This window comes from Equus caballus, chromosome 12 (genome assembly GCF_041296265.1).
Source record: "Equus caballus isolate H_3958 breed thoroughbred chromosome 12, TB-T2T, whole genome shotgun sequence".
Lineage (NCBI taxonomy): Eukaryota > Metazoa > Chordata > Mammalia > Perissodactyla > Equidae > Equus > Equus caballus.
In genome coordinates, this window is record NC_091695.1 from 39,276,461 (window position 1) to 39,296,159 (window position 19,699).

The 19,699-nt window shown below is 50.2% G+C and overlaps 1 protein-coding gene and 1 long non-coding RNA gene across 2 annotated transcripts; one reads left to right on the plus strand and one right to left on the minus strand.

Moving 5' to 3' along the window:
- Window positions 1-3,663: 3,663 nt before the first annotated feature.
- On the minus strand, window positions 3,664-6,745 carry LOC138916722 (uteroglobin-like). Its single transcript, XM_070230006.1, has 3 exons — window positions 6,377-6,745; window positions 4,115-4,302; window positions 3,664-3,810 (listed from the first exon to the last, which is right to left on the minus strand). The coding sequence occupies exons 1-3, from the start codon at window positions 6,597-6,599 to the stop codon at window positions 3,778-3,780; spliced, it is 444 nt and encodes a 147-aa protein (XP_070086107.1). The 5' UTR covers window positions 6,600-6,745; the 3' UTR covers window positions 3,664-3,777.
- A 137-nt stretch (window positions 6,746-6,882) lies between these two features.
- Window positions 6,883-19,699, plus strand: LOC138916723 (uncharacterized). The gene is made up of 4 exons (XR_011424059.1): window positions 6,883-7,020; window positions 8,284-8,404; window positions 17,382-17,561; window positions 18,642-19,699. It is a non-coding gene; the product is annotated as an uncharacterized lncRNA (long non-coding RNA).

Here is a 19,699-nt window from a genome sequence, read left to right on the forward strand (position 1 = left end):
TGATTTTATCTTTCTACTTATCACCTTGCTCAGAGTTTTGTAACCCCTTTCCTTTTGCTTTTCTTTTTTTGTAGGTATCAGGGCCTTCCTGAAGATTTCTTGTAGGGGAGGTCTTGTGGCAATGAACTCCCTTAACTTGTTTATCTGAGAAAGTTATCTCTCCGTTGTATTTGAAAGATATTTTCTCTGGATAGAGTATTCTTGGCTGAAAGTTTCTGTCTTTCAGAATTTTGAATCTATCATTCCACTCCCTCCTAGCCTGTAAGGTTTCTGTTGAGAACTCTGCTGACAGCCTGATAGGGGTTCCTTTGTAGGTCATTTTCTTCTGCCTTGCTGCCCTTAATCTTTTTTCTTTGTCATTGAATTTTGCCAGCTTCACTACTATGTGCCTTGGAGTGGGTCTCTTTACATTGATAAAGTTGGGAGTCCTATTGGCTTCTGTTACATGGATTTCTAGCTCCCTCCTCAGGTTTGGGAAGTTCTCAGCTATTGTTTCCTTGAACAAGCTTTCTGCTTCATTCTCCTTCTCTTGGCCCTCTGGGATACTTATAATCCTTATGTTGCATTTCTTTAGTCAGATAATTGGTTGCACCAGGCCTTGAGCTTGGTTGGCAGGGCCCGCCCCCCTCCCGCCCCCGACTGGGACAGAGCCCGAGTCACTCCATGGGGCCACAGTGGGACTGTGGATTTTCCCACTAGACCAAGGAAGCATCACGCTGGGGCTCAGGGTTGTCACTGCCCACTCCCACAGCCCTGCTGGGTCTCACTGGCCTTTTCGGGGCTGCAGCAGAGCTATGGGAGTTTAAGGCACCTGGCAGTTTTGCTCACCTGGCTGCACTGCATCTGCTCCTAGGTCTCACCAGCCTTTGAGCTTGGTGGGCGGGGCCTCCCTACCAGGTCTGAGCCCGAGTCACTTCCTGGGGCCGCAGTGGGACTGTGGATTTTCCCACTGGTCAAAAAAGTAATCACAGGGGTCTCAAGCCTGCAGTCACCTGTTTCCACAGTCTCGCCAAGCTGCACGCCCACCCTTGGGGCCACAGTGGTGCTATGAGCACTTCAACTGGGAGATCAGTCGCTCGTGGATACTGGGCTGTCTGGGGGCCAGAGAGTTTTCACCTATCTCCACCTCCTCCCTGGGGGTAGTCCATCCACTTCCCAATGTATAGCAGCGCCGCTCTGTCAGGCATCCTGAGGTGCTGTGTGAGTATCCTCCACTGATCAAGGAATGTCCATTTAGTTGTAGCTCAAAGGGGGAGAGACAAAGGGAACTGCTCACTCTGCCATGTTGCTGATATCCTAGGATGATTTTTAAAACCAATCACCAGTACTTTTTCAGCAGTCGATGCTGTGTGGCCTGTGCAAAGGCCCTGAGGTGGGAAGGGGCTTGGATCTTTAAAAAAACCACAACTGAAGGAGGCCCAGGAGGTGTGGGTGGGGGTTGTGGACTGAGCAGGAGGAGTGAGCAGTGGGATGGAGGTGGGAGATGACAGTTAGTGATGGGCATGCTCTGCATTTAGTATTTTATGAGAGTCCTGGGAAACTTTGAAGGATTTTACTTGGGGGAGGTGTGGCAGTGGAAGGGGGTTTTCATTTGATAAGAATTGCCTTGGTGGTTGCCTAGAGAAGGGACTGCAGGGATACCATTGTGAGCTGGGAGCCAGTTAGGAGGCCCCTGGGGTTGTGCACGTGGGCTGGGTGGTGTGGCCAGGGGTGGCCCGGTGGACACAGAGAGGGTTCGCAGAGGTGCTCTGGAGGTAGTCTTGCTTGACTGGGTGTGCTGGTGCTGGAGAGGGGAGGGTCAGGGATGCCCCTCTGGCTTCTGGTTGGAGCTGCCGGGAGGATGGAGATAGACCTTACTGAGATTAGAAGCAGACTAGGGAGAGGGATCAGGAGCTCTGCTGGACAAGAGGAGTTTGAGATGTTGGGTAGATGGTAGGATACAAGGGAAGGAGGTCTGGGCTCTTTTGGTGGCAGGTAATAGAAACCTAGAGGAAAGCTTCTAAATTTTCTGCTGGGGCCCAAGGGCATGGCTTAGTGGCATTCAAAAAGGGTGGGGCCGGGGGGGAGCCCCAAGCATCCTCCACACTGCATTCTCTGTGCACCTGCCTCATCTTCCCTTTTGCTTGATCCTCTGCCTGGAATGCTGTGTCCTCCTGCCCTCATCCCTCCTGTCTGGGTCCCCTCATCCCTCCTGTCTCCGCTCAAATCATAGACAGGGGACTCCAGAGCTAAGGCCTGTCCAAGCTACTCTTGCTCACAACGCTCCTTTGATTTGTTCTATGGCTTTTATCACAGGTTTATCTATCTGTCTATTTGTTTACTTGCTTCTTTTGAGGGAGCTGGTAATCTTCCCCGCTAGATGGCCAGCTCCCTGTGAGCAGAGGCTACTGTTTTATTCACTCCTCTCTATTCGGGGCTTATGTGTTTGTTGGGTTATGAAATCTGCTCCTGGGTTCCTCAGAGTGCCCAGCACCACTGTGAACACATTGAAAGTGCCAGTAAATACCTAGGGATTAATTTCATGTCTGAGGTCCCCTTTGCCACAAGGAAAAAGGGGTGACTGATTCTCTTTTTGCGTGAAAGTTGACTGGACAGGGACTCAGGCATCGGGGACAGGGTGGGGAGCAAGTCAGAGAGGGACCTCGGGGTCAGAACAAGAGCATCGCCCAGTGGACAGCAGTAACCGGGTGCTGACCATTCTGGTCTTGACCCTCCCGCCCCCGCCAAGCGTCTTCTGGGCAGAGATGTCCTTAAAGCAAGACTGACACAAAGGGACGGTTTGGTGTGCAGGCCTCTGCAATGTAAGCCTGGAAATAGGATGTCTTCACACTGGTGACCAATAGAGGATCTAGAATATGCATAGGAAGGGGTTTTTCTGTTTTCCACCTCCTTTAAAAAAAGTCCGACAAATAATTTCATGTAGCAAACATGAAGTGTGCAAAATATTTAACCCGCCATCTCTGAGGACTCCCCTCAGGGTCTGTCACTCCTCAAAGTCACCCCCAAACACCCTGGTCCCTAATCAGGGAATCGAGTGTATTCCTCCCTCCAGCCTTTGTTTTCTAAGCATCTGACAGGAATCCGATTCCTTCCATAAGTGGAGGGCAGTGTCGTGTGCTGTGTGTGACGTGAGCGACTCTGACACAGGGCCGTCCAGCCCCTAATGGTCCCTGCTGCTCTGTCAAAATTCTTGAAATAGCCACCATTTATCTTTGGGAGATGGGACTCTCTGGAAAGCTCCATCTTTGCTTGCAGGCACGTCTGGGTAGCATAACCACCTTTAATATTTCCTTTTCCACCCAAGAGCAGGATCTCAAAGGGACTGGAAGAAACAGAAGAATCTCATCACTACATGGATGGGGGTTGTGGGGTCAGCCACCACCCTATGCAGACCTCCCCTCCCTCCCCTGCAGGTCAGGTTTGATCAGGGCCTTGGTACTTTTCCATCTTCTCTCTGCCCGTGGAAGGGAGTGTGCGCTGGAAGCTGCTCTTGCCGCCTGTGGCTAGCCTGGAAGGTGGACTGGTAGGGAGACATGGGCGTGGGCCCCTTGGGGATGTGTTTGCATGCCACTGCTTCTCTTTCTGCTCCTGCTCAACCTTTCCCCAGCAGTGACAGACCGTCCCACTCCAGCACAAATTAAAAAAGAGGCAAGGGCACAAGGGTGAGATGCTTATCCTTTATTAAAGAGAGCCAGCCTAGGCTGCTGGGGACAGTGAAGGAAGCATCCTGGCAGTGGCAGGGGCTTCCAGCAACTGCAGCTCTTCAGCTTCTAAATCCTAAGCACACAGTGGGCTCTTTGCTATTTTGTCCTAAAAGAAAGAAACAAACAAACAAAACCCAATATAATAGTGAACGAACCTTAAAGTTGGACGAAGATGGTGGAACACAGAAACTTTAACATCAGATAAGAAGTTCAGTCAATCTGGGAGGAGCTAAGCTTGTAAACACTTTGATTATTTCTCAGAAGCCTCTTAAAAGGTGCGATGACTGTGCCTCCCTCCCCGGGGACATTTACATTGTGACTGTCCTCTCTGGATTGCAAAAGGGGCCGAAAAGCATCCAGGGGCTTGGGCAATCCACTGCTAAGCAGTGTGAGTGGAGGAAGCCGTGTACCATGAGCTTTAAGATGCTGTCCTTGGTGTTCTTGGGGAGGAAGTCCACCAGCGTCTTCAGCTGGGTCGTCGCAGCTTTCATGTCTGCATCAGGTTTGAAGGGTTCCACTGCAGCCTCGAAACTGGCAGGTGTGCCCAGGAAGAGGCCTTGAATGATGTCTGCAAAGCTCTGGCAGATTTCTGCAGAAGCTGGAGCACGGGAAAGAGAAAGCACATGAATCCAGGCCCCCTTTCAAGCTGGCCAGCTCCCTGGCTGGGCCCACCCCAGGTGCAAACAGCCAGGCCTGTCAGCAAGAGATAGCAGCCTTTTCGTCGATGGTGAAGGATATGAGATTGTTGATGCTCCAAGCAGCTGGCTCTTGGGCTGTGTGGATACTTCCTGGGTTGCAGCCAGCTTTCTGTGGCTTGCCTGAGCCTTCCTTGCACTTCCTGGGTTGGGGTGAGGCAAGGCGCCATTTGTTCTCTCTGTTAGATTTCTAGGCAGAGTATTGACAGCAGAAGCTGCTGGTCTGATTTTTTTTTTAATTAATTATTATTGTTTTGAAGAAGACTGGCCCTGAGCTAACATCTGTGCCAAACTTCCTCTATTTTATATGTGGGATGCCTGCCACAGCATGGCTTGGTGAGGTGTGTAGGTCCGTGCCCGGGATCCAAACCGGCAAACCCTGGGCCTCTGAAGCAGAGTGCACGAACTTAACCACTGTGCCACCGGGCCGGCCACTGGTCTGATTTTTCATGCCGTGTCGGGGATGGGAAGAGGCCACGGAGAATTTTGGCTCCCACTAGAAACAGGTCCCTGCCCTCAGGAACATGGGCAAGAGTCACCATTTCCTACTTTTTCTTCCTCCTTCTTCTCACTAAGCCTCAGATCGCGTCCTTGAGTTCTCTGCCTTGTGTGCAAATTCGGCTTCTGTGCCTGGACTCCAGGGCCCCACCCAAAGTGGGCGCTCCAAGTCAAAAACCCTCTCCGGAACCTAGACCCCTGCTTTGCAACTTACTATGTCACCGGGGAAGTTATTTTAGCTTTCTGTGGCTCCGTTTGCTCATCTGTAAAATGGGGATAATATCCCTACTTTGTAGGGTTGTCGTAAGAATGAAAAAAAAAAAAAAACTATGAAAGGGGCTCGGAACAGTGATTCACACACTGTAAGTACCAAATAAATGTTGGATATTATTGCTGGTGTTATTACCTGTGTGCTCACACATATGCACAAGTGCACCCAAGATCCACCCCAAAACATATTTCAGTCCCGTCTTTCTGAGCCACCTCCACTGTACACAACATCAAGTTCTTCTAATTAATATACTTTTCAGTCCAAAATGATGTTATTTCCCTTTAGAACGAGCATCTCTGCACAATAGCTGTTTCCACCGTCTCTTGGTTTTGGTTTTCTAACTCTTCCCTCATCCCATCTCGCCCTAGGGTCATAAAACTTATTTCCATGGGTATTATGAAACTTTCAAAGTGAGTTCACTGGAATTAGTTAAAAGAATATATATATATATATATATATTATTAAGAGATGAGGCTGTTAGGTGTTAAAAAACAGGTAGGTGACCCAATTCCCAAAAGATCCAGGGGCTTGGAGGGAAGTGTGGTTGACTGTTCTCTCCCTCTCTCTCTCTCTCTCTCTCTCCCCTCCATTCCTTTCCTCTTAGTGACAGCTGAAACTACTCAGAAACTGCTAATCTCCTTTTCGCAGAGGACAAAAATGTTTAGAGAACTCCACTCTGGGTTGGTAATTTCCCAAAGGAAACATCCTCTTCTGGAATATTCCTCTCTGCCCAGAATGGGAGACCTTGCCTTGGTTTGAGTTTCCTTTGAGACATGAGGCTTTGCAGCTCCTTCCAGCCCTTTGGCTGCCACACTGGTGTGCAGACCTCAACCTTGGAGGCTGCACCAAAGTCTCTTGGCATCTTGGGGTCTGTCCAAGTTGGGCTTTGAGGAGCTCGTTATTCCTATTCTGTTGGTCGTTGGACAAATGCATCTATGTGGGATCTCCTCCATGCCTCCCTCCAGTCTATTCCACTCCCTGGAATCCTGAGGCTGTTGGATAGGGAAGATGGGATCATTTTCAGGTTTTCTCACAGTCTCAGGGCTCTCCTCAAGTTCCCCAGATGGGCTTGTTCACTAGACCCAGCTTCCTGGCCGGGAGTCCGCGTGTCCAGGCCCTCCCAGGAGCCACCCTTTCTCCTGAGCAGAAGTGGGCGGCAGGGAGAGTTCCGGAGCCCAGCTTGGGGGAGAGGGGCTCTGGGCACTCACCAGGGCTGCAGCAGAGAGCCAGGATGGCCAGGGTGACGATGATGGCGAGTTTCATGGTGGACAGGAGGCTGGTGAGTGAGGCTCTGGCCGTGTCTCTGGATCCGGTGGTCTTGAGTGAGATGTGCATATTGAGATGCCTTCTTATATGCTCGAGGCTGCACCCAGAGAGAGGAGGACAAGGCGTGGGACCCAAATTACGGGAACACACTATATACTTGGGCATCGGATCCGTGGAAAAAGTAAATATTCTCTTTTCCCAACCCAGTTTCTGACCCCATTGAAACTGAGGTCACACAATGGGCCACTTAGGAGGGGTGGAACCCAGAGTCCTACACGGAGGCAGCAAGGAGATTGGAGTCAGAGAGCATGGAGACCTGGCTAACTGTGCCACTCTCTTTGAACCTGAGCACTGGGGCAGTTCAGTTCAACAGAAGCAATTGTAGAGGCCGCCTGGACCCAGCACCCCGGGAGAAACTGAGTGGCAGTGACAGGATGCGGACTCAGGACTCCTGATCCTCCACTGGGCTCCTTCCACCACTCCTCTCCCAGGGAGGCGGCTGAACCTCAAGCCTTGAGGATCATATGGTCCAGAGCATCACGGTAGTCACACTTGGGGGATACCCTGGAGAGAAGTATGTCGACAGGTGAGAGACTTCTCCAGAATGCCCACGACAAACCCAAGCCCCAAATCAGGCTGGAGAATGCCCTGCTTGAGCTGGGTCCGTTCCCACCTGCAACTGCTCTCAAGTCCTGCCCTCCCGATGGCCAAATCAATGGGCGCTCCAGCCCTTATCTCGCTTGATCTCTTAATGGCCTTGACCCTCTTAACGTTTCCTTCTTAAGCTGTTCTCTCTCCTGTGCTCCCACGCCTCAGTTCTTTCCTCCCCAACTTTCATTGTTCTTTACATGTTTGTTCTTTGCTCACTGTGCTTACGTGTTGGTGGTTCCAGACTTTGGCCATAGCCCCCTTCTTGCCTCCCCTCGCCACGTCCCGTGGCCACTCCCTTCCTTCTCCAATGCCAATGCCCTAGAACACAGGCCTGGCCTGGCTAAAGTGGAGTCCTAAACGGCCCCTTTGCCTCCTAGCCTGCCTTCCTCAGCCATCCTCGGAAAGGCCAGCAGAATGAGCTTTCTAAAATCCACTGATCATATCCTTCTCCTTCTTGAAACCCTTTGAAAGCTTCCTTTTTGTGGACAGGATAAAATTCAAGTGCCATTTACAAGGCCCTTGTCCACTGACCATTTGGGCATGTGGAATTTGAGCCTCGGTCCGCCACTCCCATACGGTAATCTGACTCTAGCCTGGTATTTGTAGATTTGAGAACACTCCATGTTTTCCTTCATGCCGTTCTACCTTTACACAGGCTACGCCTTGGTCCTGGAATGCACATCTCCTGCCTTGTCTAATTCTCCCAATGCTATTTGTATTTCAAGATTCAATCACATGTCTGTTCACTCATTCATTCAATGAATGTTGACACCTACTGTGTGCCAGGCACTGTACTAGGACTTGGGGTAGACATGGAGAGGCACTGCCTGGAGTCCCTTCAAGAAGAACTTGCCACCTGGCTACGAGGAGTGTGGTCAGCAGAGAGCTGCCAGCTGCCAGTAACTTTCGGGTCTGCTCCAGCTGCAGACTGCTGCGTCACTCAAGTCATGCCCTTCCTGGGGCTGCTCACATCTGGTGACCCAGCAAGGAGGGCACTTCTGCACCGTGTGGGATAATTCTGGTGGGCAGGACTTACTCCAGCGCTCCCTGCCCAGTTGGCTGAGACTTTGCCAGGCCTGCATTGCAGGCCAATTTTCCTTTTGTCCAGTCCTGCTTTCCCCACTTCCCTTCACAGTTGCTGATCCCTAATGACAATCTTGCACTCCAGACTCCATCTCAGCATCTGCTTTCTTGACAGCATCAACCCACGACAGAGATGCAGCGATGAACGAAGCAGGCCTGGGTCCCTGCCTCTGTGGAGCTTCAGTCTGCTGGGGGAGACAGACAAGGAAACAGGGATGAAAACAAAATAATTGCAGGTGTGTTCAGTGCTAGGGGAGGAATTAGCATGGTGCTGGGACAGAAAAGGCTAGTGAGACTCACTCAGGTGGGGGCATCAGGGCGCTCCTCTCCAAGCAGGTGATCGATGCTGAGCCCCATATGGGGAGGGGTTCTGGGTGGAGGGGATGCCAGCACTGAGGCCACCAGGTGGGAAGGACTTGAGTGGACCTGAGGAGCACAGAGGGGCCCTTGTGCTGCAGTGAGGAGCATGTACCAGATGTACAAGCCCCGCGGGGACCAGGTCTCACAGGGCCTCCCTCTAAGGTCACGGAAAGCTCTGGAAGGGTTTTTTTAATGCTTTTTTTTATTGTGTTACGATACACGTAATGTAAAATTTACCATCTTAACCATTTTTATGTGTACAGGTCAGTGGTATTAAATATATTAACAGTGTTATGCAACCGTCACCACCATCCATCCCATAACTTTTTCATCTCGTAAAACCGAAACTCTGTACCCATTAAACACGAACTCCCCATTCTCCCCTCCTCTAGCCCCTGGAAACCACCATTCTACTTTCTAGCTCTAAGATTTGACTACTCTAAGTATCTCATATAAGAGGAGTCATGCAGCATTTGTCTTTTTGTGACTGGCTTATTTCAATAAGCGTAATGTTCTCAAGGTTCATCGTGTAGCATATTGCAGAATTTCTTTCCCTTTTAAGGCTGAATGAGATTCTAGTGTATGTATAAACACGTTTTGCTTACCCGTTCATCCCTCGATGGCCACTGGCATCGTGTCCACGTTTCAGCTATTGTGGATAATGCTGCTGTGAACATGGGCAAACAATCTGGAAGATTTTATTCAGGAGCGGGATATCTAATTTTCCTTTTGGTGAGATGGTTCCTGACTATTCTGAGAAGGGATGGGGTGGTGTGAGGGTGACAGAGCAGCTCAGCAGAAGTGATGGTGGGGTTTGGACCAGCTTACGGCAGCGGGGTGAGGATCTGAGAGACACACAGACATGCTTGGTGCTGGATAGAACAAGGCGGGTGGGGGAGAGGCAGGTGTCAGGATGAGCCCTGTGGGTTTCTGGCACGGACAGCTGGGTGCCTGAGGTACTATTCTCTGACCAGGGAAGACTCGGGGGGAAGCGGGTCGGGGATGGGAACAGAGTGAAGCCTTCTCCAACCTGTGGTTTCCGTGAGTGTTCCCTTTCACTGTGAGCGGCTATATCCCCACCGTACGCTGTTTTGACTCCACAATTGTTTACTTGTTCAGCTCTTTTACGTGATGGTTGCTAAACAGAAATCCATGGAGCATGAATTGATGAATGAGGCCTTCACATCACGTGATATTTGGAGGCTCAGAGGTGCCTTAACGTGGTTGAGAACACAGGTTCTGTAACTAGGCACCCATGAGGACTTGTGGAGTAAATTACTGTGAGTCCATACAAATAAAACACCGTGTGGCTGAAAAATCAGGATAGGAAGACCTTCTGAGTGGATGAAGAAATGACCCCCAAGGCAAGCTGCAAAGGGAAGAAAAACCAAGGCAGAACAGAATCAAAAACAGACTAAAAAGGAGCAAAAAGAAGCCACATAGGTATATGCATAAAACATCTCAGGGAATGGATGGTACGGGTTGTTTCCAGAAAGGAGAACCATGTGGAGGGATCACTGAGAGAAGACTTCACCGTAAGCCCTTTGGTCCCTTTGAATTTGGAGTCGTATGAATATATCATCGATCCAAAGCAAATTTTTAAAAAGACCGAACAGATTTCACACATGCTATAACACGGACGAACCTGGAGGACGTGATGCTGAGTGAAATAAACCAGTCACAAGAAGACAAGTGCTGTATGAGTCCACTTACATGAGGTACCCAGAATCGTCAGATTCTTAGAGACGGAAAGGAGAGTGGTGGTTTTCAGGGGCTGGGGGGACGAGAATGGGGAGTTTATGTTTGTTTAATGGGGACAGAGTCATAGTTTGGGATGATGACAACGTCCTGGAAGTGAATGGTTGCACAACAATGTGAATGTGCTTAACACCACTGAACTATACACTTAGAAGTGGTTAAGAGTGTAAATTTTATGTTATATGTATTTTATCACAATTAAAAAATAATAATAATAAAAAGAGGGAGAGCAAGTTCTAGAATAAGCCTGTCTGAGTTGAATCCCAGATCCATCGGTTACTAGCTATCTTATCTTGAGCAAAGTACTTCACCCCTCTCTGTCTCGATTTCCTTGTCTGTACACTGAGCATAATGATATTATCTACTGCATTCGGCCGTGAGGATTAAATCTGTGTAACGCCCTGTAAGTGGCACCTGGCGTGGAGAATGTATTCGGTAAACGTTGTCGAGTATTGTGTTTGCACGTCTCCGTGTTGAAGGCACAAGAGGGAGGCCTTTCAATGTTGGGTTTTCTTGTTCAAGTCTACACACGCGTGACTCTGGGGAATACAGAGGATCTTGGGTAAGCTGTGCTGCTTTCACGCTGGCCTGGGCCATTAGGATGAGCTTTTCCTTTGTTCCTGCCACCCTGCTGTGTCCATCACGTATACCTGTGGGCCTAGCTGACTCCCGTGTTCCTGACCTGATCCCAGGGCAGGGGTTGATAAGTAAGGTTACTTGAGGACAGAGTGCTTCCAGGGTCCACCTGTAGGTAAGCCGTGCAAAGAGGCTTAGGGTACCCAGGAGTATTTTCACATCTCCGTCCTTGAGCTGTAGAGTGAGGGCCTCTGTGTGTATCCTCCCCCAAGCCAGCTGTTTGACAGAGAGGGCCTCCTGGACACACGACATGACCACTTAGTGACATGGCCCAGAGGTCATGCAGAGAATGGCCCCACGAGTGTCATTTGAGACAGTTCATTGGGTCAGTAAGCTTAAAAATAGCACTCTGTGTGATATTCTCCAAGTTGTGATATAGGAATTGTGTACATCCTGTTCTTGCTCCTGCCATCTCTCTTTGGATGTTCCTTCTCTGGTTCCAAGGGTCCCCAGACAGGCACTTCCATCCTGGCCCTTGGGATAGCCTTACCCGGTGGCAGGGCTGTCTCTCTCCCCTGCCCAGAAGCCTGTAGAGCGCTGGCTTCTCTAACTTGCCTTGTGGAACAGTTAGGCAAAAAGTGTTAGTCAAGGCTCAGAGCTTCTCAGACTCTAACACCTGCTCCTTAAATCCCTAAACCCCACACGCTGTGAGTTCCAGGCCAGAGCCCTCAAGCCTGCCTCAGCACATCTGAGGGCTGGGAGCCACTATTTCTGGCTAGTTGTGGGCAGTCACCTGGTCACTGTGCAAAGAGCAACTGTTTGCAGGAAGACAAGCCACTCGATTCTTAGCACCCGGGGCATGGCAGTGAATTGGCATGGCTCCTGCCAGGCCCCCGAACCAAAACCATACCCCGTTTTGGCTCCTCCTGGCTCTGGGTGAGCCCTGACCCGGAGTTACTGGAGCTTCAAGGGCAGGGCCTGGCCACAGATGGGGGAGCGGCCAGGGAGCCTGCCCTAGGCCCAGCCTTCCCCTGGCTCCGGCTCGGAGGGTGTGAGCGCCTTGTACCTGGCTCTGGCCTGTGAGAAGAGCAGGAGAAAGCCTCAGCCAGAGCCTGAGGGTGGGAGGGACCCAGGGGACCCTGAAGCCCTGCCTGGGGATTTGGATTCTAATGTCTACTGGCTCCTCCTCCATGCACACAGTGTGAGTACGACACATGGGTGCCAGGTTGTGAGCCATCTTCAAGGCCCCTCAGGGAGCCTGCCCAGGTCCCCACTCAGAGGTCTGGCAGCAGTGGGGGGTGGGGGTGGGGGGGTGGTTCTGGGCCAGCAGCAGCTCCCAGCTCATCCTGCTAGAAAGTATCAACTGAGACCAGATGTTTACCTCTGGGCTTGGCGCATGGCTATCCTGATGAGCAGGAAGCGGAGGTACAGCCTGTGCTGGCATCTGGCTGCAAGTCCCAGCAGGGCCCAGAAAACAGGTTGGAGGCCATGGGCGGGCCATTCTGATTCTTTCCATCCTGTTGGGCCACTGGGGGTCAGGCCACCAGCTCATGAGGTTAAGGGGTCAGCTCATGGGGCAGACCAGAGCTCAGCCTTCTCCCTCCACCCTGGGCTTCCGGCTCTGTGCTCGCTCAGGAAGCAGCCCCTGAGCACAGCAGATTTTCCCTGTGGGTTTGCTCCATTCTCTTCTGCCTCGGTGGCTCCTGGGGCTGACCCCTGCATTGACCCAGGACCCTCCCGGGAGGGCCTGGCAACTTCTGGATACTCCAGCTATTTTGTCCACTGGTCACGATGCCTAGGGCCTGTGAGTTTTTAGAGGATCTAAAAAAATGTCATGGATTTACTGGCTCCAAAATATAAAGAGAAAATCTCAAAATAGTAATTAATAAATATTTATCTAGGTAATGTTACTGCAAACAGATTATTGCAACTCATTTCAACCATGATATAGTTATATGTAGATACAATAAAGTTTAAATCGTAGGAACCAAATCATAATTCTTCCTAGGATCAGAATTATTAAATTTATACAAGCCCCTTCAAAAGTTTACAGCCAAAATTACATTCATTATGAGAAGTTTATCTATTTGAATGTGTTTGATATAATATGGAGTGGGAACATCAAAACTAAGATTAGCGCCTCGTGTCCTGCTCACCCAATACCCGCAGCTACGGCCATACCAGAGCACAGCCACCCGCAGAACAGGCAGCGTGGATCAGAGGGAAGAAATACTCCAGCTTTCCTCTCGTCCCATCCTCCGATCTATAGCCAGAACCTTCCACGGGCTAACCAACTGGCGTCCAGCCAGCAAGGGGGCCCAGGTTTCCTGGTCCTTAGAGGTCGGCCTCCTGAGGCGCAAAACAGATCAGAGACAGGTGCAGAATGGATGGTTGGGTGAGTTCGAATATAGAATAACCAGCACATAACAGTATCGTTCTATATATTCAGCTCTGGATCTCGCTTTTCCCACTTAATACTATGTCTTGGATAGCTTTCAACTTTGGCACCTGTAGATACACTTGATTTTTCTCATGCTACACAATATCCCTTTGCAGGATGCAATCTCATCTTATATAATATAATGTAACCAGTACCATATTGACGGACACCTGAATTGTTTCTAGTTTTTGTCCTATTACAAATCACACAGTGACCTACACACCTCCTTCTGTCCTGGGGGTTCTTTCTGTGGGAGAGACCCCTGGATTTAGACATGCTGCCATTGGTATTGACTTTCCCAAGCTCATCCGTTGCCACTGCAGACGGGTTGTTGATGGTGAATGTCAGGGCTGGGAGGCAGGAGGGTGTCAGGGGTGGGATTGTCACCTGTTCTGATTTCCCACAGGGATCTTGGTCATTTTTCCAGTGCAAATTGGCCCTCAGCCCATAGATAGGACAGTAGCTGGTGTACTGAGAGTCAGCAGAGATGTTAATGTGGGCTGCTGAGAGGCATCCTGGGGGCACACATCACCCACCCCCAGCTGTGGGTTGTACCCAGACACAAAGTGACCTGGCTTTTGCTGTTTGGAGGGTTTCAGGGAGGGGTGGGGGTGCGGCAGGCTTGACCTGCTGAGGATCTGAGCACTTTCTTGGCTCCCCACCAGGCAGGGCAGACTGAGCTGAAACTTGGGAGTGGGCGGGTGGAGCGGGGCCGGGAGCTGGGGATGTGCCTCTGGAGTCCGGGGCACCCAGCAGAACCAGCAGGTTCTTTGCTCTGGGGTAAGCTCCCTCCGAGGGGTGGGGACACTCAAGTTGATGGAAGTCCCTGTTCTGCAGGCTGGAAACTGGTTCCCCTCCGTTTCACAGGCCGGCCCTGCGGATTTGGGCAGCAGATTTCAGGGTTGACAGCACATGACACGATGCACTTCTTGACCTTCCTCAGGAAGCTTGCTCACTTTCTTGCTTAATTCTGCAGGTTCTTTGTTCGGTAGCGAGGCACCCGTGTCCTGCCCTCCCTTTCTGCCCTCTCCCACCTTCCCTGTCCTGTGCTTGTTCCCACCCGTAGGCTTGGTAGGTCACCGCTGGGGCCCCTCTGCCCCAGCACCCTCAGGGTGCTTTGCACTGGGCTCTCAGCCGTCATGGGGCACATGAGCCGACATGGTCAGCAGACGTGGGTCAGGGCCCCGCTCTGATGCTGGCCCGCCCAGCGGCTCTGCAGGGCTGCAACTGTCCTGCGCGCACAGGGAGCAGGGAGGGGAGACAGCTGCAGGCTCCTTCTGGCTCTTGGTCTGAGGCCCAGTAATACTTCACCCAGAGGAGCCTGGTGAGCCCCTGGCCCTGCGTCTCCCACCCAACGGCCTACGCTGTCCCCTCTTATCACCACCTCACCTTCGGTCCATCAGGGTGATTCAGGGTCCTCGAAGACAGGCGCTTAGGAAATGAAATAGAATTTCCCTTTATCTGTCAATTTCTCTGGCATCTATCTATCATCTATCTATCTATCAGGTATCCAGCTTTTTCTATCTATTTTTATAACTAAAGTAGTTATATTTTATATTAATATATATTTTGTATCTAATATATATTATGTAATGTATATTTATCACATATACATATATAAATATATAAAGATCGTATATTACATAGGATACATAATATACACTATAATGTTTATATTATAGGGGGCCGGCCTGGTGGCATAGTAGTTAAGTTCGTGTGCTCCTCTTCGGTGGCCCGGGGTTCGCTGGTCAGATCCTGGGTGTGGACCTACACACCTCTCATCAAGCCATGCTGTGGTGGTGTCCCACATAGAAGAACTAGAAGGGCTTACAACGAGGATATGCAACTATGTACTAGGGCTTTGGGGAGAAAGAAAAAAGGAAGATTGGCAACAGATGTTAGCTCAGGGCCAATCTTCCTCACCAAGAAAAAAAAAAGCATAACAAAAAGAACCTGGTGTTATGATGCATTAGAAAAAAGTTTATATTATAACTAAAATAAAATGTAATTTCAGTCTCAAGCCTTCATTCTGCTAAAGGGATAGAAACTTAGTCTCTGTCATCTTGGGGACCCCCTCTCCAGGGTTGTGCCTATCTTTCAGGGGGCTTGTGCGGAACCAAGGAGTTGGCAGGATTTGTGTGGGTGAGGGCATCTGGTACTTGATATCTATCACCTGTCACCAGCCTGTCCCTTGTTTGCCATCAGTCTGTGTGGGCCGCTCCTGAGCGGTCCCTCGGCATCATCCACAGGCCTCCAGTTCACTGGCTTTCTCTGCCACCTCGGGGCCACTCCTGGGTGCACAGGAATCCTGCTGCTGCTCCCACACTGTGACGGGGCCTGGAAGTTCTGCAGTGACACCTCCGAAGGCCTGTATCATGCTCCCATTTCTTCTTGAAGGGTTCTGCCCTCTGCTCCCAGATTCTTCAAACCCATCTGGGGACTGCCACCTCACTAAGGCTTGGTCTCTCCAGTGGCTTACCTGGGGGATTTGATGCCTGGAGAAGATAATTTTTTACTGCTTCCCTACTCTAGACAACAAAAATTATTCTCAGTAATAGCTGTGAAATAAAATGAACAAAAATAAAGGTCAGAAAAGAAAGGCAGACGGTGATCATTTATTTATATATTCATGAAGATCATTCCTTTTATTGAAATACACACACACACGTGTGTGTGTATATATATAAAACCATGCCAGTAAAAATAAAGATATTAGAGCACACACAAATAGTCACACATTAAAACACAACTATTTATTAATAGTTTGTAGATTTACCTAATGAAATTTGATACTTTGCTTATAGTCTGATATATTAATGTTTCATGTAAATAATTATCGAACTAAATTCATCAATAAGTGAATTTTAGTAAACCAAAATGTTTGGCAAGGTAAAATTTAAGCAATTGCTGAATTGTACCACTGATATAATGTTTTATTTTTTTGATTTGTCCTTTAGTTCTAAAACAATCAACTGAAAAAGAATACGTTTGAACTTCAAAGATACTAAAATTCTGTAAAAGATTTTATGTACGAACTAAAATTTTCACTTTTCCAATAAAAATATTACACCTTATACTCTTTTACTATTTACAATTTTAAAACTCAAATAAAACCTCCAAGTGGCCTCACAGGATGACAGAAGCGCAGCAACTCAAGTTCTGTTTCGTGGTCTTTACAAACACAGTGCTTTCATTGTTTACTTTGAATTTACGGTTTGAACGCAGGAACAAGTAGCTCACAGGAGCCAAGTCTGAAGCCTGTTCCAAGAATTCTGCACCTTTGTGAACCGACTCTTGACACAAACGTGGCAGAGACCAACTGAGTGACTGGGAGTTCTCAGAAATACTGTCCACACAGAATATAATGTTTATTAAAAGACAAGCCATAAACGTGCTCATTTGGAGCTTACATCTATGTTATGAAAACTCAACTGTAACCACAGCAAATACGTAAAACTCTGGGGAGTTTGTAGGTTGGAGTATTTTGTCACTGACGTTTAGAATTGCTGGCACCTGGTGATAGTAAAAAGCATACTGACTTTTAGTCAGTCTTAATCATTGTTTTTATTTATTTTTTTGGTGAGGAAGATTGGCCCTGAGCAAACATCTGTTGCCATTCTTCCTCTTTTTGTTAGAGGAAGATTGTCACTGAGCTAATATCTGTGGCAATCTTCCTCTATTTATGTGGGATGCCGCCACTGTGTGGCTTGACGAGCAGTGCTATGTCCCGGTCCGGGGTACGAACCTGCGAACCCCAGGCTGCTGAAGCTTGGGGACTCAAGCACTGCACCACCGGGCCGGCCCTTAACCATTGTTTTTAAATCCTTTTACTGCCTGTTCCTGGAGCGGGCGGCAGGCAGGCTGCTGGTTTCTGCGGGGACCACCAACCTGAGGTAATACTTGCTTTTCACATTCCGGCCTCCCTGAGAATCCTTTCCTAGGCCAGGGGTGCGGTGGGGGCTCTGGAAGTCTGGCTGTTAGATGAAACGAGCGCCTGGAGGTCTTTCCATTCCTGGGAAGGTCTAGGATTCTGAACTGCATAAGCCAGGAAAAGACGCCCTCTTTCTCTGCCTTCCCAGGGCTGCCTGAATCAGAGGCAGAGCCAAGAGAGGAAAGAAAAATAAGAGAGAAGTAATAGGTTACTGTTTCAAAAACTTCGCATGGCAAGTGGACGGCTTGGGAGGAATCTCCTCTGCTTGTGCCCCTGGGAGCTGGACAGGCGCAGGGCGGCTGCACCCTACCGTGGTGGCGAGACCCAGGTGAGGTCCTTGCTGTCTCTTTAGCCCCAGACAGCCGGGAAGAGGCCAGGCTGCCCAGGCCTGAGATGGCCGGGTGGTTCTTGGGAGCTGCCTTCGGCTTGCCCTAAATCTGAACTCCGGGGAATTCTACTTCTATCCTCTGGAAGGGCCAGGAGGAGCATCAGCTCCACCCTCTGAGCTCTGGAGACGGGGTCTCAGGCCCAGAGAGATGCTGTAGTTAGCAGAGGTGGCCTAACATGTTAGGGGCAGAGGAAGCACTTGAACCCGGCCCTGCGGCGCTCTGCCCACGAGCCTTCCCGCTGTGCTGAAGCGGAGAGCACAGCCTGGCTCCTGCTGTTTATTGCTCATCTCTAAACACACCCAATATTGTATGAGCAAACACGGTTAAATGCATGTGTACTCTGAATTTCATGGGCCCTTGGCGCTTGTAAAAATGCTGAAAAACAACCACTCCTGGCTGTAATTCACTTTTCTCTAAAATCACTGGTGGCTCTTTTCTGGGTGGGTTCAGAAGGCCAGGAGATAAGATAACTAGAGACCACGCGTCCCTCAGTCCCAGAGGCTGGAGATGGAGATGCCCTGGCCAGGCAGGGACAACTGTGAGCAGCCTGTCCCCAGTGGCCCCGGAGAGGCCTGTGACAGACAGGTGGCCTGACCTGAAGGGACAGAAAGTGTGGGGGTTGCGTTCTTGGGGCTCTGGCTCAGCATGGGGTTCATGTCCAAGGTTAGGGTCCACGTTGCCCCCCTGAGGTCCATTCTCCCCAGAGCAGCCAGAATGACCTTTTAAAAATGTAAATCAGATTACGTCATTTCTCTGTTAAACCTTTCTTGGCTTCCCACAACACTTAGAATAAAATCCAAAAATTTTACCAGGTCCTTGCGACCCGGCGTGACCTGTCTTCAACCTTCTCTCAGGTCCCACCCTGTGTCACTCCCCTCTCACTCAGTATGCTGTCGCCTCCTTACCTGCAGGGTACACAGAGCCCAGACCACCTCCAGGCCTTTGCTCTTGCGTGCCCTCTGCCTGGACACTCCACTGCAGATTATTTTCTGATTGCGCCTTCTCTCATCATCATACAGGTGTCGCCTCATGCATCCCCTCTGCGGATAAGCCTGCCCTGGTCACTGTGTCTCCCTCCTCAGTCAGTCCGGGTCCGGAATCTGGCTTTCTTGCCTTCAGAGCCTTTGTCACCGTCGAAATGCTCTTGTTGACATGTTTATCTGTTTATTACCTGTCTCCCCCCTAGAATGTGAGCTCCACGCTCACCTCTGGTTCTCCAGGGCCCAGCACACAGTCAGTACTTATTAAATATTTGTTGAATGAATAAACAAGGCTCTGAGCCTTTCACCCTTCGGCCCCAAGCCCCTGCTCCAGCCTCACTTCCAGGTGTGCTGGAGCATTCGTGGGAGGCTGCGTATAGCACCCAGGCCCACCCCTGGGGTCTGGCCTCAGCAATTTCTGGCCTCCCGAAATGCACTCAGCTGTCTTGCCCCATCTCCACCTGCTGAAATCCTTCTTACCTTCAAGACCAAAGGCAGCCCACAAAGTCTCCTCTCACCTCTTCAGGGACAGTATGTCATTGACAGTGCCAACAGCAGCCATGACTCACACCTCCCCTCTGCCCGGCACCTTGCTGATGCCCTCTCTCATTTAACCTTCACAAGAACCCTCTGAGGTAGGTACTATTCCTGTCCCCGTTTCAAAGATGGGGGAACTGAGGCCCGGAAAGTCGCCCAAGCTCTCCTAGTCAGCAAGTAGAGGAGTTAGGATCTAAACCCAGGGCGGCTGACCCCAACCCATGACCTGCACCCTCTCTGCTGAGCCTGCCTCCCTCTGGCCCCACCTCGCCTCTCCCCTCACTTGCAGCACTGGTCCCTGCAGTCTGTCTGGAGCGACCCGAGATCCCGCTGACATCCCCATCTCGAGGCTCCGAGCCCTCCTCGCTGTTCCTGGAACCTTGGCACGCTGTGCATCTCCACCACTGTTGCCGAGTGGGATTGAAAATAATTTCAGCCCTTCTCTCCCCACCTCAAGCCTCTGCCCTTTCTGGGGTGGTGGAGGAGAGGCACCCTTTCCCCCGCCCTTTATCTTTTATTTTGTTAATTATTTTTGAGAATAAAAATTGATTCCAGGGGTC

Bases quoted from the DNA above. Each gene is read 5' to 3' on its own strand.
- LOC138916722 (XM_070230006.1), bottom strand. From the start codon at position 6,599: ATGCCCAAGTATATAGTGTGTTCCCGTAATTTGGGTCCCACGCCTTGT. The intron at 4,303-6,376 runs GTGAGTGCCCAG...CCCGTGCTCCAG, and splicing joins GGCTCTCTGCTGCAGCCCTG to CTTCTGCAGAAATCTGCCAG. The intron at 3,811-4,114 runs GTACACGGCTTC...TCTTTCTTTTAG, and splicing joins ACAGCATCTTAAAGCTCATG to GACAAAATAGCAAAGAGCCC.